This window comes from Macaca thibetana, chromosome 17 (assembly GCF_024542745.1).
Source record: "Macaca thibetana thibetana isolate TM-01 chromosome 17, ASM2454274v1, whole genome shotgun sequence".
NCBI classification, from domain to species: domain Eukaryota; kingdom Metazoa; phylum Chordata; class Mammalia; order Primates; family Cercopithecidae; genus Macaca; species Macaca thibetana.
Genome location: NC_065594.1, coordinates 74,484,064 through 74,501,097, shown reverse-complemented (window position 1 = coordinate 74,501,097; position 17,034 = coordinate 74,484,064). Strand labels below are relative to the sequence as shown.

The following is a 17,034-nucleotide window of genomic DNA, read 5'->3' as shown; positions in this document are numbered from 1 at the left end:
AAAAAGGAAATGTGATAGGAAGCTTCTGGGAAAAATTTCCTTCCTCCTAAAAAGCGATACTGAATATTGCAATCATCTAGACATGATGCTCAGAACTGCCACAGCTAGCTTTGAACTTGAGGCAGCTAGCTTAAGAACACTGATAGTCTGAGGATAGCAGGGTAGACAGATGCTAAATAAACCACCCTGGAGAAGCCTCAAAACTTCTTGTTGCATAAGATAATTCATTTCATTACTGTCTACACCACTTGCATTAGGGTTTTCTGTTACTTTAAGCCAAAAACATTCCAACATGTCACCAGTAACACACTACTGAAGCTAAATGGAAGATCCAACCCATTGTCTTTTGGGACATGGAGGAAAACAGGGATAACACTAAAGAATGAACACAGCTGCTAGAATTTTAAAAACAGTGAGATGGCAGATGTGGCAGAGCCCGTAGTATTATTCCAGTGAAAACCAGTCTACATGCCTTTTGGTAATAAGGCTCTCAGGATTCTGGGTACTTCTTGGTCTCTAATTAGAGTACAAACATAGTTAACAAGGATTCTAATATTTTAAAGATGCAGTTTTATTTTATTTTACCTTAAAGTATTATAATCCTATTTAGTACTTTGTCAAGTGGCATCACACTTGCCTTACTTTCTTTGTTTAATCTAGACCAACTCTGAAAAATAGAGGATTAACCAAAGTCTGGTAGATAGAAAATACATAATTGGTTTGAAAGAGAACAAATTACAAAATTTAACCAGAACAACATGTAACATTAATTGCAACTATTAGCACCAGGTTATTCTAATTCAAACCTCTGAGACATGTGGTAATAATCAATTTTCTATAAAAAGCATAGCAAATCAATTTTTCCTACTTGGAGGAGATAATTAGACAAACTAGCAGAAGTTTCTAAAATGAATTGAAGATTTTCCCTGTAAACAAATTCCATACCTGAGGCTACAAAGTAGGAAGAATCCCTCTTAAGGCTCTATTTTAAAACACATTACTAAAACATTGTGAAATATGGACTTTTAGATCAGTGGTTCTGTACATAAGAATCAACTTTAGAGCTTTAACTGGCTTCCACTCCAAACCAAATCTATCTGAGTCTCGGGGTGTGAACATCTGAATTTTTGTTTTAAACCTCATAACCTTAAACTAGATGCATACAGTGATGGGTTAAGAACCACTCATTGATACTTCAATATAGAGTTATTCACAAAAGCTTTTAGGTATTTTAATCAATAAAATGATGTGATGTTTAGAGGAAGCCACAAAACAAGGCTGGATGGTTTTGGGTACTTCTAGCACTTTTTAATGATTAATTCCCACAGGTTAGCCTTGCATAGAATGTCATGCTTAATGAAAATACATACAATTATAGTGAGGTTTTGCCCCTTGTTTAAATATTGTTGCTGACATACTCAATGTAACTTACCCACTGTAGTATAAGACAGCTTTTAGACACAAGAGTAAGCATAAAATCAAAATCAGTCACAAAATCAGGAAAAGGTAGGTCAGAAGGAGTCAGAACTAAGAACTGAATCACAATGGTTAGTATGGATCATAAAGAAAAGGTTGCCACAACTCAAGATGTTGAGGAAAACACTGGAAGATATAGGCAAGGTTCAGGACAAGGCAAGGTATGACTGGCATTCAGTAGTCCAAGCATGGCACAGGGCACAAATGTGATCACTTTATAGCCTGGGATAAAAGTTTACATGCCAAATTGGTGATAAAGAAAAAGACCAAAAATGGAGGCCTGGATAAGGAGGCAAGTAAAAGCATATTAGGATCCAGAAAAGTCTCATGGATCCACTCAATACATAAAACCACCGTTTGAGCCAAAGGGCTACAGCCTGGAAGGCAGGAGAGGAAGTGCTAATTCATCTGGACTCCAGTAGAGGCAGCAGGGTTTGCACATGCAGCAACTGCTGCAGAACATTACTTCCTAGTGAGCCTTGACCAGTCCTAAAAACAAGTGTCATGTGAAATAACGAAGTCTTACAGTTAAAAAGGACCGGAAGGCTGCGTGCAGTGGCTTATGCCTGTAATCCCAGCACTTGGGGAGGCCAAGGCAGGCCTGCCTTGGCCTGAGGTTAGGAGTTCTGGTCAACATGGCGAAACCTCGTCTCCACTAAAAATACAAAAATTAGACAGGTGTAGTGGTGGGCGCCTGTAGTCCCAGCTACTCAGGAGGCTGAGGCGGGACAATCGCTTGAACCCAGAAGGCAGAGGTTGCAGTGGGCCGAGACTGCACCATTGCGCTCCAGCCTGGGTGACAGAGCAAGGCTCCGCTTCAAAAAATTAAATTTAAAAAAAAAAAAAGGACCTGAAGAGCAGTTTAGTCCAACCACCCATTCAATGCTCTTAGTAGACCTGGGTTCCATCAATGCCTTTCCAAAATACAGAAAAATGTTGGCATCTTTTACAAAGATTAAGGAAATGGAAGGACTAAGTTAATTTCCAATAATGATCTATACTAGTCAAAGGTATCATAAATGAAATTTAACCTTTACATTCATTTGCATTCAGAAACAACTTGAGTAGTTTACACTACATCATTTCTTTCACAGAAAGAACTTTAAAATTAACCACTTTAAAACATTTAGGGCCAGGTGCAGCAGCTCACACCTGCAATCCCAACACCTTGGGAGGCCAAGGTGGGAGGATCACTTGAACCCAGTAGTTTGAGACAACCTGGGCAACATGGTGAGACCCCATCTCTAAAAAATAAAAATAAAAATAAATTAGCACGCCATTCTGTCACTAGATATACATTTTTCCCAAACAAAGGATATTTTTAAAAAGTTTATCCCTTAAAACATTATTTGTGACCTACTGTCACAAATCTCAAGTTGCTTTTTTAGCTGTGACGAATTTACACTTTGAACTAAACAATCGGTTTAAGCTAATGTGGCCTCACTCCTGCCTCACCTCCACCCACGCCACTCTATGGCCAACAGGATACAATGGAACTAAATTTTTCTCTTAAGCAGATTGACTCTTTCAAACAGCCAATGAACTCATGAAGAGGTAAACCATTAACGCTTTTCTTTGACAGATGGCGTACAAATCCTTACTCCTACATGGTAATTTACAAATCAGTTATACTTCATAGCATGTTTATCATGATCATAAGAAGTCATTCACTTCTGCTGGGGCTAGGAATCTTACCTCAGTAGGCCAGGACATAGTTACCTAACATTTTGATGAAATATTTTATATGAGTAAATCTGATTCTGGGAAGTATTATAGACTCTGATCATTTAAATTGTTGTAAGCTTCAATGAAGGCAATCCCTAAATCTGTTCAAACAATCTAGTAAAGAGTTAACCATACAAAGCAGTTCAGTTTCTAATCTCATTTAATTATTGAGTTAACAACTGAAATTGTTCAATTTATTACATTTTTCTGTTTATAAAAATAATGCAAAGTTATCATAAAAACAAAAATATTTAGAATTATAGAGGAAACTAAAAACTGCACAAGTCATTTCCTGTCAGGAGCCCAAACAAACAAGCAAACAAACAAAACTATACAACTCTACCAACTCAGAGTATCAAAATAATCTGTTAACAGTTTTGTACTTCTGTTTAATTCTCTGCAGGTTTTAATACACTCAAATAATACTCTGCTTTTAAAAATTAGTATTATGGCTATCAAAAAGGTATAAGAAGATTCATTTAACCATTTCTCTACTTTTGGACATATAGGTTGCTTTCATTTTTTTATTTTAAAAATACGACATGAATATATTTGTGCATAAATCTTTTCCAGAATTTAGGATATATTCAAATACATATTCTTACCAGATTCTCCAGCACTAAAATGATCAAATGGATTCCCTTCAGCATCTGGGTTTAGTAACACCATTTCAAATGGGATATCTTCCACCTGAGAACTCTCCTTGTCATCTTGGCACGTATACTTGTCTGCATAAAACACATGCCACGTTTGTGGAGATGGAATCTGGGACACTGTCAGATTATGTTCGGTCTGGTTCATGGTCACTTTAAAGAGAAAGAAAACAACACCTTTCGTAACAAAACTCTCACACGTGTTCCATTATTTTATCATATAATCAATTTGAGGTTAGGACTCTTTTGTTTCATTTTTATTGCCTCAGAAATCCAAGACTTTGTGAAGTATTTGGAATAAGTCTTATAAACCAGATATTTACAGAATAAATCAGAATTTATCTGCAAAGGAGATAAAAATGATGTTTTTAACCAAGGAATCACTATACAAGTATGACTATAAAACACCACGAGTAGAATGGCTTCACTGAAACTCTGAATTTTTTTTTTTTTCTGGTTCTCACATTCGTATTGGGAGCCATGGGAGGGGCCTCCTCTGTCAGTGGAGGTGCTCAGTTTCTTCAGCCACTCCAAGCTGGGGCTCTGGGAATCCTGGGGGTGGCTGGGCACATCGGGCATGTTCCCATCATTGCGGATGGGCATTGGGTAGTTGTAGGGTGTGACCTCGTTGATCATGATGACGTACTTGGTGTAGGGGCTGAGTGGGGGCAGAATTACAGCTAGGCTCCTGATGATGAAGGACACGACCAGCACCGGCTCCTTGGCCCAGGCATTCTTGAGGAAGGCGCTGAGTCTCGCCACCATCTTGGTCTCGACAGCTGAAACTCTGAATTTTAATTTTCAGTATTTTCACAGTTTCCAGGTGGGTTAATGACATTCAAAAAAATTGTGGTGGTAAAATATACACAATGCTAAATGTATCATTTTAACCATTTTTAAGTGTACAGTCTATGGCATTAAGCACATCCACAATGCTGTGCAACAATCACAGTGACATTTTTGAAGATTACTCAAGTTAAATTTAAAATGGAGCATTCAACTTACGAAATCATTGTATCTAAAAACTACGTATTTTCAAAAGATTTTCCAAAACCTTTTTCTGATTGGTTGTTCTTTAAAAGGGTACAAAAAGCAGAAAAAATAGAAATTACAGGAATGTAGAAGTTATTATACTGGATCAGGTCCATATGAAGTAATATGATATAGTCAGGGGTGGGGGTGTGTGGCATCATTCAGATGTATGTTTCAATCCTGGCTTCAATACTTAACTGTTGTGTGACCTTGGGTAAGTTACATAAGCAATGACACTCATTTTCTTCATCTGTAAAATGAAGATACTACCTACAGCAAAGAGCTGATGTAAGCACTAAGTTATGTGAGTCACCTAGCATGGTATCTGTCACAGAGCAGTTGCTAAATGTCAATTCTGCTTTTCCTTTCTTTAAAACAAGGTGGTTATATTAGTAAGTGGTTCTCAATCCAGGGTAATCTCCTTTCATCCAGGGCCTCTGAAAATATGAGGGGATCGTTTTTTGTCACAATAGCTGGTTAGATACTTGGAGGGGGGCTATGCTGAACCTCATGCAAATAATTATTCCCCCTAAAATGCCAATGGCACTCCCTTCTGAGAAACACAAAATGATGTATAAGATTCTCTCTGGATCTAAAACTATTAGGTTGGTGCCAAAGTAATTGCAGTTTCTGAATATGACCTGACCTAAGAGGCACTGACTAACACTAACATGAAGCTGCCTAGGAGAGGAGTGTCTCAAGTTCTAAGTGTAACGAAAAGAGTAGAGTCAGAAGAGTGAGTCTTGGCCTTGTGACTCAGCAAATAAATTTACAACCTCTCTAAATTTGTTTCTTCAATAGTAAAATAAAGATACCTTCCCTGTTAGCTCAGAGTTCTTGTGAGGCGCAAAGGAAAAGCATATGGAATGTTATGTAAAGAGAATGATTCTACACAAAGTATTTTTAAAACAGTATTATGATGGGCCCAATTCCCAACTCTAGTTTGCCCCCATAACATGTCAATATTTAAGGACAAATTAGTCTTAATCTCTTTCTCAATTGTAGATTTTTAATAAATAAAAGACATTTCTTGAGGTAACCAGAAATTTGTGTATGGAATAGATTTCGGAGGACATTATAAAATTATATTAATTTTCTTAGGTGTAGGACAGTTAAACAGATGAATTTCTTTACTCTTAGAAGATGTATGCTTAGGTATGGAGGAGCAAACTGTGATACCTGCTGCTTATTTTCACAAGGTTCAATTAAAACAAAAATCACATACATATAGACATAAAGCAAATTTAATAAAATATTAACAATTATTGAGTCTAAGCAGAGGATATACAGATGCTGGTTGTATTATAATTTCATCTTTTCTGTATGTTGGGAAATTTTCCTAGTGGAAAGTTGGAAAAATGTTATTTATAGGTGGTCTTTATGAATGAGATACAGATGTAGTCAGGATTTGAATTTTGAGGACTTGGACTGTACAACTGGGAATTTCATTCATTGGTAGTTAAATTGAATAAGAGGATTTGATTAACACCACTATGACATTGCTTTTTTGGCCACTGTAAGTTAGCTGACATTTAAACTACCTTTTTAAAAAACAAACAAACAAAAACCATACAGCTTCCGGAAAAATGTAGCAAAGACTCTAGTCTCTGTTAAATATTGGAAGACTTTTAGTAAGAATTTAATAAATGCTCAATAAATGATTCAGAAATAAGACTGTTTAAATGTGCAATGTGCAATTATATAATCCGGACCTCATTATATAAAGGCTCTGCTGTGTTGCTGTTTTTATCATTTGCACTTTTTCTCTTAGATAAAATATTTAAAAACCACACTTTTACCAATATACTTCTGATGTTTCATTTTAAATTATGTGGATTTACTTCAAGCACAAATAAAAGTGTACTTCATAAAGTGATACTGGCCTTTAGTTTTTGTCTTGCTGTCTTTTCAGCAAGCCTGGGAAACAAGCCTCTTGACAAAACCGTGTGTTCATTGTTTCCGAGACAAAAGACTACAGCACAGCATGCATATTCTATGCTGGTGTAATTAGTACCTCAAATATTAACAAAACTTGAACTGCTGAGAATGGTGCTGAATAGCTAATTGTCCAATCATATTATAAAAGGAAATGAATACTGTTAACCAAAACACACAATAAAATACTAACACCTTTAAATGATTTACAAAATATATCAAACTACAAAAGGAATCATATGCATAACATGTAAAAAGACAACACTGAAATGTTTTGTATACAATATTTTATTTAGCTCCTATAATCTGATAGAAAATTCCTCCAAATCTCCTTGTTTAGATAGAAATACATAAACTCATCATTTTCAGTGCTTTTAAATGTCTTGTTTGCTTGCTTTAAAAATCTACAAAATAGTTTTTATTATTTTTTAAATCAGATTTTTATGACAGAACAAAGAGATGATTGAAAAATAATTTCTCAAACATTAATTTGGGAGAGTCAAGCAACATTCAACGTTGAGATTTTTCAAATCTGCTAGTCCTTTCATAGCACACAGCAGTGGCAGGGTTTTACGTAGGAGCTGGGCAGAGTTACTGAGTTCATTACCAAATAGGTGAAAGGCTGTTAACTGTTAAGTCTCATTAATAGCTAAGAAAAGCACTTGCTATAAGGAATTATTCTTAAATATGTGCTACTATTACATCATGAATTTAAAGATATGCTTTTTGTTTAAATGTATCTAAGCTCCTAAATAACATACCATAAATATGACAACTAATATATAGAAGAGACTTAAGACTTGGATTTTGTTATTGGAAAAAAAACTGGTGAAGTATATATACGTAGAAATCAGTATTAAATTTATTTTAGGCCCCAAAATTTGACAAAACAACCTTCACTCCTCTAAAATTCCTGTTTCCTGATATCTTTCATTCCACAATTCCAAAGAATACTTCTGCACTCAACAGAACAGGGAAAAGAAAGAGAAAATAGAAATAGAAACAACAGCAGAAGGTTTTGTTAAGTTGTAGTCCTATACATAAGTAACTCCATCCTTAACAGTTATAATGAGAATGGCAGCATTTTGGAACTATTATGAACCTTAGGGAAACCTAGTCAACTTGCTTGTTGTACAGATAAGTAAAATAGGGTTCAAAGATAACGAGTTCTTGCTATAAATCACTAGCAGTGATTCTCAGTTTTGTGGTCTTCCCATTGCACCACACTGTCTTCCGGCATATAGAAGTTCTGGGAATACAGGAATATGACTCATACAGAAATGATGTTTTTAAGTGTATAAAGTATATAGTATAATACTGACTATGTGATACAAGAGAACAAATCAATATTTCTATCGCTCAAAGCTTTAAACTGCCTAATAAGTTTTTGTTGGAGACAGAAAGTCTTTGAGATGTCAAACGCAAAAAGCAAACAACCTACCTAACAAAAAGCCCTTAAACACTAAGGTCTACGACTATTCATTCTACAATACTTAGTAAAAACTTAACTAAGCACCAGGGTACGATAAATTCTCATTCTCATAGTGCCATATAATTGGCATTCATAGGGCTTATCAAAATAGCAATTTTACATTTATTCACACTGATCTGATTCATTCTGGTAACCGCCACCAGCCTTAAGGACATTTTGGTCACTAATCTATCACCAGTACCTAGCATAGTACATGAAACAGTGGAAGCACTCAGTGAATGAACACACCAAAAGAGCCCTACTGCTCTCACTGACTGATTTTATAACAAATAAATACAATGGAAAGTGGTAACTATAGTAAGTGTTATGTAGGAAAGCAAGAGGCTATAAAAACTTAGGTGTTAACTTAATCGAGGGAGGAGCCAGCAGGGAGGCTGAAGAGGAAAAAGCTTATGCAAAGGCTCAAGGTAGCACTGAAATAAAATGCAGTGAGTGGGGCAATGCCCTGAGATAAAATGGAGAGGTAAGCAGCAGCCAGTCTACAATGGCTTTGCTGGTCAGGTTAAGGAGGCCTGGACAGGTTAAGGGAAACAGCTTTGCTGGTCAGGTTAAGGGAAACCATTTATTTTAAGGGTGTGGTGAGGAAGTGATTGTAACATAACCATATCTGCTATTTAGAAACATCTAGTTACAGAAGGGAGACCAGCCTGGCTATAGAATAACCAGGTAGGAGACTGCTGAAATAGCAAAGGCAAGATGATTTCAAGAGATATTTAAAAGTAAAACCTCAAGACTTAACTGATGGATGGGGAGGTAGAAAGGTCAAAGAGGGGAGTATTAGAAGACACCTTGGTTTCTCAACTGTTTACTAGATGGTGGGTGGTGCCAGTTCTTAAAACAGGGAACACCAGAAGAGGACCAGGTCTGGATGGGGAAGATGGTGAGTTCAGTTTAGACACCAGAGGAATTGGGAACTGAAGGACATGACCTTTCATACATACGTGGAACACTTAGATGAGCAAATTGGCAGAGAAAGGAAGAGATAACTAATGATGAGAATCTGCATATATTTCCCAGATAAGTTTTGAATTCAGGGTCAAAGTAAATAATTGTATGTAATTGTCTCTTTTATAGTTGAATCCAATCATTCATCTTCAGGATACTATCTTCTCACAATGTCAGCTCACAAATCTACATTAAAGATCCCCACAATGGGTGGCAAGGATTGGGGACCTCTGCGTTTTTCACTGTTCTAACTAGTTGCCTTATGAGGGAATCAGACAGCTGATAAGATAAAGACTGGATGTTTAGAAATGAACGTTTCGCTAGACTAGGCTAAGAGGAGACTACCATGTTCCATATATGGATGAGTCCCTGAATAATAATGGGAAAGAGGGAAGAGTAATTCCCAAATTTGAAGCATTTGGATGCTTCAAATTTCTAACGTCTCCTACACCTAATTAACTTGCAAGGTGCAAAATGGAAACAATGGCACACGTTCTTCATTTTCATATTTAAAAAAACTTTCACTCACTCTGGATGGCTAGCACTCTAATGCACAGGACAATGTTGATGAGAATGAATGGGATCACAGATTTAAGCCACTAGATTAGGATTTTAAAAGTACAGCCTCTCTAGAGGCAAACCAGCAGTATACAAATGATGTGGTGCTGGTACATCTCAAAGAGACTTTTTTTTTTTTTTGAGACAAAGTCTCACTCTGTCACCCAGGCTGGAGTGCAGTGGTGTGATCTCGGCTCACTGCAACCTCTGCCTCCCAGTTTTAAGCAATTCTCATGCCTCAGCCTGCCAAGTAGCTGGAATTACAGGTGTGTGCCATCACACCTGTCTAATTTTTTTTTTGTATTTTCAGTAGAGACGGGGTTTCATCATGTTGGCCAGGCTGGTCTCAAGCTCCCAACCTCAGGTGATCCGCCCACCTTGGCCTTCCCAAGTGCTGAGATTACAGGCGTGAGCCACTGTGCCTAGCTGTCAAAGTGACATATTGTATCACCATGTAACTAAGTCTCATGTTCAAATGACATGTTGGGAAATAGCATCACTTGAGCTAAATTATCCGATTAACTAAAATAATACATGTTTGGCATTTAGCTCAGTGCTGGCAGATAATTAGCATTCAACGAATGTTACCATTCATTCCATGCTGCCACTGGGTCAAAATATATTTTCCATATTGGCATAAATTATGCAAACTGTAAAGAGTCTGAATGAAAGAAAGGACTCCTATATAAATTATCTGGATTTTCATTTTTCAAAAATGATAAAGAAGGGAAAGGCATTGTTAAAACTCAGCTTAAAATGTACTAGACAAAGTGTCATCACCGTGCGATGTAACATATGTACATATGGTACTGTATTTCAACATTAGGAGGAAAAAAACCGTATCTAATGATCAAAGAAAAAAGGATATACTCACTTGTCAACTGAGCTTTGGATAATTTTTCACTACAGCTATAACCATGACTGCTTTGCTGTAGCTTTAGCCATTCCTGGGCTTGGAACAGGTAGAGTTTAGCTTCTTTTCCAACAGCTACTGCTATGTTGTTGATTCTGACACACAGAAGAGCATGGTCACCTTGACATTAAAACAAAAATTATCAACTAGTTTGGTCTTATATGAAACTGAGACATGAGGACAACTCAACACCTCTACTTACCAAAATGGAAATTTAAAAAGCACAATTCTTCTTAAATCTCGCTTAACTAGGTAAATCACATCAGAATGAACACCACATTTAGAAGCAAGAGATTATTCAAATGAATGCGTGGTATTTCCTTGAAATTCAGCTGATAACTGATAATATTTCACTCAATAAACGGCAAATATCTAGGGTATTTGGACAATTCACTGTATTACAATTTTTGCCTCACTTTACAACCACTTGTTTTACATTTTATTCATAATCTATAGAAATGTCCCACCAGGACTGTAAACTAGTTCAACCACTGTAGAAGACAGTGTGGCAATTCCTCAAGGATCTAGAACTAGAAATATCATTTGACCCAGCCATCCCATTACTGAGTATATACCCAAAGGATTATAAATCATTGCTGCTACAAAGACACAAGCACACGCATGTTTATTGCAGCACTGTTCACAATAGCAATGACTTGGAACCAACCCGTATGTCCATCAATGATAGACTGGATTAAGAAAATATGGCACATACACACCATGGAATACTATGCAGCCATAAAAAAAGGATGAGTTCATGTCCTTTGTAGGGACATAGATGAAGCTGGAAACCATCACTCTGAGCAAACTATCGCAAGGACAGCACATGTTCTCACTCATAGGTGGGAATTGAACAAAGAGAACATTTGGACACAGGGTGGGGAACACCACACACCAGGGCCTGTCGTGGGGTGAGGGGAGAGGGGAGGCATAGCATTAGGAGATATACCCAATGTAAATGACAAGTTAATGGGTGCAGCAAACCAACATGGCACATGTATACATATGTAACAAATCTGCACATTGTGCACATGTCCTCTAGAACTTAAAGTATAATAAAAGAAAAAAATTAAAATTAAAATTAAAAATTAAAGTCCCACCAAAGTTTCTGTTTTTCAATATGACATAGGTGTTAATGTTTAATTATACTCTTAATATAAAAAATAAACATAGCTAATAGCAGGAAAGTTTAAATGTATGTGTTCTGGAGTAGACACATTATATCTAAAACAAAATTTGGTATCTATGACTTTTACAAAAGAACTTTCAAGGGCTGGGCACAGTGGCCACACCCATAATCCCAGCACCTTTAGGAGGTCAAGGTGGGAGGATCACCAGTCCAAGAGTTTGAGACCAGCCTGGGAAACAAAGTGAGATCCTGTTGCTATTAAAAAAAAAAAAAAATTATCTAGGCTTGGTGGCTGAGCCTGTAGTCTCAGCTACTCGAAAGGCTGAGATGGGAGGATGGCTTTAGCCTGGGAATCTGAGGCTGCAGTAAGCTTTGATTACACCACTGCGCTCCAGTCTGGGTGACAGAACAACACTCTTTTTTGGGCCAGTGTTACTCTGTCACTCAGGCTGGAGTGCAGTGGCGTAATCTCCACTCACTGCAATCTCTACCTCCCAGGTTCAAGCGATTCTGCTGCCTTAGCTTCCTAAGTAGGAGTTGCTGGGATTACAGGCATGTGCCACCACACCCGGCATCACCACATCCAGCTAATTTTTGTATTTTTAGTAGAGACAGGGTTTCACCATGTTGGCCAGGTTGGTCTTTTTTTTTTTTAATTTTTTGAGACAAAGTCTTGCTCTATTGCCCAGGATGAAGTGCAATGGCACGATCTCAGCTCACTGCAACCTCCATCTCCCCGGTTCAAGCGATTCTCCTACCTCAGCCTCCCAAGTAGCTGGGATTACAGACACCTGCCATCATGCCCGGCTAATTTTTATATTTTTGTAGAGACGGGTTTCACCATGATGGCCAGGCTGGTCTTTAACTCCTGACCTCAGGTGATCTGCCCACCTCAGCCTCCCAAAGTGCTGGGATTACAGGCATGAGCCACCGCGCCCGGCCGCCAGGTTGGTATTGAACTCCTGATCTCAAGTGATCTGCCTGCCTCTGCTCCAAAAGTGCTGGGATTACAGGCATGAGCCACCCACCGAGTCTGGCTTCTTTTTTAAAAAAAAGAACTTTCAGAATAATATACGTTGTAAGATGAATACAGAATGAACCTGGTTGCACACACCAACTACATTTAAGGCCCAGAACAAAAATGGCAATAAGTTAGTGCCTCTAAGGAAAGGGATTCTGGGTGAAAAGAGCTAAGACAGGAGACTATTTTTCATTTTAAGATCTTCTGTTCTCCTGGAAATTTGTTTTTTCTATGCTTTTGTTACTATAATTACCACTTTTATCAAACATTTTAAATATATTTAAATATACAGTGTATACATCAAATAATGTGAAAATCTCTTACATATTTTGAACAGTCTTAAAAGTGACTCTGAGGCCCAATTAACACTGTAAATTGCATTCTGAGTTACAGTTCATTATTTCAGTATAGTTTTTGCATTATTATTTTACTGAATTGGGATTCATGAAAATTGGTAATAACTATATATGATTTTATACATATGAAAGAGAATGAATGTACTTGAAACACCTTATCCCCAATCTGTCTTGAGAAATCCGAATTTAGTACATGTTTCTCCTCCACGTTTACCAGATGATCATCATGAACTATGAGGAAGTCCAAGTCTCTCTGCTGGCCCTAAGTAATAACCCATGTCTTCTATATATCCCAGATTTTCCAACACTGTCCACATTGTGCCATTTAAGACAGTGGCTGTCAATACTCAAAGTATGGTTACAGTCCGTTGATTGAGAAACTCAAAATGTGACCAAAAAATAATAAAATTGTTTCTAGTGTTTCTTCTTCATTCACCCAAAATATATTCCACATTGGATTATGAAAAACTGGGTTGCTGAACTCCTTTTCTTAGGTATCTTAAAAACTTCAAAAAAAAAAAAAAAAAAATTCAGGATCCATTCCCTTTATTCCGTCAATTCTGCAATTTCCCATTACTTTAAATTCCTTTTCTCACCAAAGTAGTTCCTAGTTTCTATTATCTTCTCTTAAGAACATTTTCTAGGCCAATATTCTGATGTTCAACGTTGCATCTTTTAATGCTTAAGACTGTACAAATCAAAGTTCCTAATGTCGTCCAGGCAAATAATTATTTGAAATATAGCACTAGTCAAATTGACAGTACCAAGAAAAACACTTAAATTGTGAGGGTGCAAATGAGACCAAAATTAGAATGAATTGCAAATTCATTTATTGAAGGAATAATTACTGATATCTGAGGAAGATCAAAAGGTAATAATCAAATGCAGCTCTGATTTCAGAAGAGCCACACAGAACACAAAGTAGGGAGCTTCCAGAGCGCTACTTACATGCTTTTTCATCAGCCTAATTCTAGGCCTTACCGCCCACAGTAAATCTACTGCACTAGTAGCCAATTAACCAAACTGTTCAATATGACAACTACATTATCAAGTGTTTTACTTGGTTTCCAAAACCACTGTGCTGCAAGCAGGTCTCAGCAAATTGATCTTAAAAAAAAAAAAAAAAAAAAAAAAAAGGAAATTTAAGTTCCTAGTCTTAAATTCTCCCGTACGTCAGTGTACACAGTGCGGCCGAGACAGGAAGGAGCAAACGTGCTTCTCTGGGGGAAGGATCTGGAAAGATGCGGCCGACCAGTCATTTGCACATTCGCTTGCAAGGAGAGGGTTGGGGAAATGGAAACCGGCTTTCAGGTGCGGAACACGATCACTAGTGGCGGGAGGCCGCTGCCTTGGGCTGGGAAGCCGCACCAGCGGGGTTGGCAAGGAATGCATCCCACTATTCCCGGCAGCTGCAGCGACGCAGGAGGTCCAGGTGAGGCTGGGGAAGTCGCCGGCCTCGCCCAACGTGGCGGGGAGGGGCCGGGAAGGAGCGGCCCGCGGACCCCGCCGGCGGGATGGGCCACGCGCCTTCATCCCTCTCCCCACCCCCAAACCTACCATGGAACTCGAAGTGGCCGATGCGCTGGCCCTGGGCGTCCTGGGCCGCGGTGCTGCTGAAGCTGCCCCGCAGGGTCTTACCCTGGCTGCCCTGCGGCCACCAGCAGCACGTGAGGGCCACCGCCAGCAGCCGCAGCCCCCCCATGCCCGTCTCCCGCTCCTCACCGACGCCTCGGCACCCAACTACCCGCGGCTGCCCGCCCCACGTCGGCAGCTGGGGGAGGCGGGGTCGGCGCCGGAGACCTGCGGCTCTGGAGCCTGAGAACCAATGAGGCGGGCTGCTCTGCCACGAGCCAAAGACATTCACCAATCAGAGGCCGAAATGGGCGGGACGCGCAGATCCGAGCGTCCCATCACTCCCCGGCTTTTGACTAGTTCCCGCCTTTTTCTTTAATGAGGAATCAGTAGGATGTTGCTTCAGGTTACGGAAAACTCATCTCCCTCATCGCCTAGCACGTCTTGCTACTGAGCATGCGCGGGCGCGCTCGCACGAGTCCGCTTGGCCTTCGAGGGGCATGTGAGATTCGCAAAAACTTAAGATAACACAGGACAGGACTGTCTCTGGTCGAGAGAGAAAAACTCTCCCGCAAAGAAAATATCGTGTTCCTATGCAGCTTTTCTTCCTCGGCGCCTGTATAACCGACAGGACGTGTCTGATTTAATGCCTCAAAGACACTTAGGTCCGCAAGACCACAGTCTAACGCATGACTTCTCTTGGCATCTCCAGTCGATTTTTCCCTCCTAGGTTCTCTGGCTTCTCGACTTTTATTATTCTCCGCCCCCCGCGCCCCGCGCCCCGCAGACCAGACCGCTGGGAATTGTAGCCGCCCCCAGCCCCCATTCAATCAATTCAATTACAAGTGTGGAGTAGCCCCTCTTCTGGTGAGGGTGGGAAGCAGCCACCACAGTCCTACTCGGTTCATCACTTTCTTGGCCTATGGCAAAGACCGTCTTTACAGTCTTCATTCTAATTGGCTACAGTCCATCTCTATCCTACAGGCACAGAAAAGCTGTAGGAAACAATTCGCTGCAAAAGGTTCTCATGGCTCTCCAGCCTCTCAAATGTCCATTTTTTTTTCTCATCTCCATCTTCACCGCCGTCGGTTTCCTGAACACTCCCAAGTTCTCCCTTCTAGGCCTTATCACTCCCTGATCCCTCTGGCTGGAATACTTCTGCTTATTCCAATACTGGACCTCTTCACCTTCCTTTTCCTCCTTTACTCCTCCTTCCCAAGGCACTTCAAGAAGCCTTTCTCAAACCCCTAAGTCTGTAGTAGCTGCCCCTGGCACCAGAATCCCTTACTTCCCTATCAGAGCACTCAGTGACTGTACTGTAAGTATCCATTCATGTGTCTGAAATCTCCGCCTCTACTGTCAGCTCCAGCTGATCAGCGACTATACTTTTTTTTTTTTTTTTTTGAGACGGAGTTTCGCTCTTGTTGCTCAGACTGGAGTGCAATGGCTCGATCTCGGCTCACCGGAACCTCTGACTCCCGGGTTCAAGCGATTCTCCCGCCTCAGCCTCCCAAGTAGCTGGGATTGCAGTCATGCGCCACCACACCCGGCTAATTTTGTATTTTTAGCAGAGATGAGATTTCTCCCTGTTGATCAGACTGGTCTCGAACTCCCGCCCTCAGGTGATCTGCCCGCCTTGGCCTCCCAAAGTGCTGGGATTACAGGCGTGAGCCACCGTGCCCTACCTGTCTTAATGAAAGTGAGGCAGGAGAATAGGGCCTGGGGGCAGGGAACCTAAGGCCTTTTCACACCTAGAACTAAATTTAAAGAAAAACCCTAACTTTCCACCCTAAGTAACAAAAGGACCACAGGCTTTGCAAATCCCCACCTTTTCTGGAGGCAGATAAGAAATTGGCTGTCCCTACCCAAGCAGACTGATTGCCAGCTGAGTCTTCGTTTGCATAGAAGCGCAACTTTGTAACACTGTAACATTGCTTTTTGCAACCAATCAGATGTTTGTACAGGAGTGTGACCTTTGTAACTCCACTTCAGACTCTGACTCGTTGCTTTCTGCAAGGATTCAGACCTATTGGGGGCCACCACTTCATTTACATGAGGTGAGCTCCAAGTGACCAGTGGGAAACCTCTAGAGGGTATTTGGACCCAAGATGATTATGTATCCAGGTCCTTCTGCGCTGCTCGGGAGGCTCCCATACTGTGGAGTGTATTTTCATTTTCTTTTTCTGAGACAGAGTCTCCTTCTGTCACCCAGGCTGGAGTGCAGTGG

At 39.8% G+C, this 17,034-nt stretch overlaps 2 protein-coding genes across 2 annotated transcripts in view; both read right to left on the bottom strand.

Moving 5' to 3' along the window:
* The window catches only part of GPR180 (G protein-coupled receptor 180), a 33,970-nt gene extending 18,711 nt beyond the window's left edge, over positions 1–15,259 (bottom strand). Inside the window, exons 1-3 of the mRNA XM_050766555.1 lie at positions 14,793–15,259; positions 10,691–10,849; positions 3,807–4,007 (exon numbers count right to left, since the gene is read on the bottom strand). Coding sequence (XP_050622512.1) covers positions 3,807–4,007; positions 10,691–10,849; positions 14,793–14,937 — 505 coding nt within the window. The 5' untranslated portion in view covers positions 14,938–15,259. The remainder of the gene's footprint in view (positions 1–3,806; positions 4,008–10,690; positions 10,850–14,792) is intronic.
* CLDN10 (claudin 10) overlaps positions 1–17,034 on the bottom strand; it is a 1,179,064-nt gene that overhangs the window by 964,361 nt on the left and 197,669 nt on the right. The window lies entirely within an intron of this gene.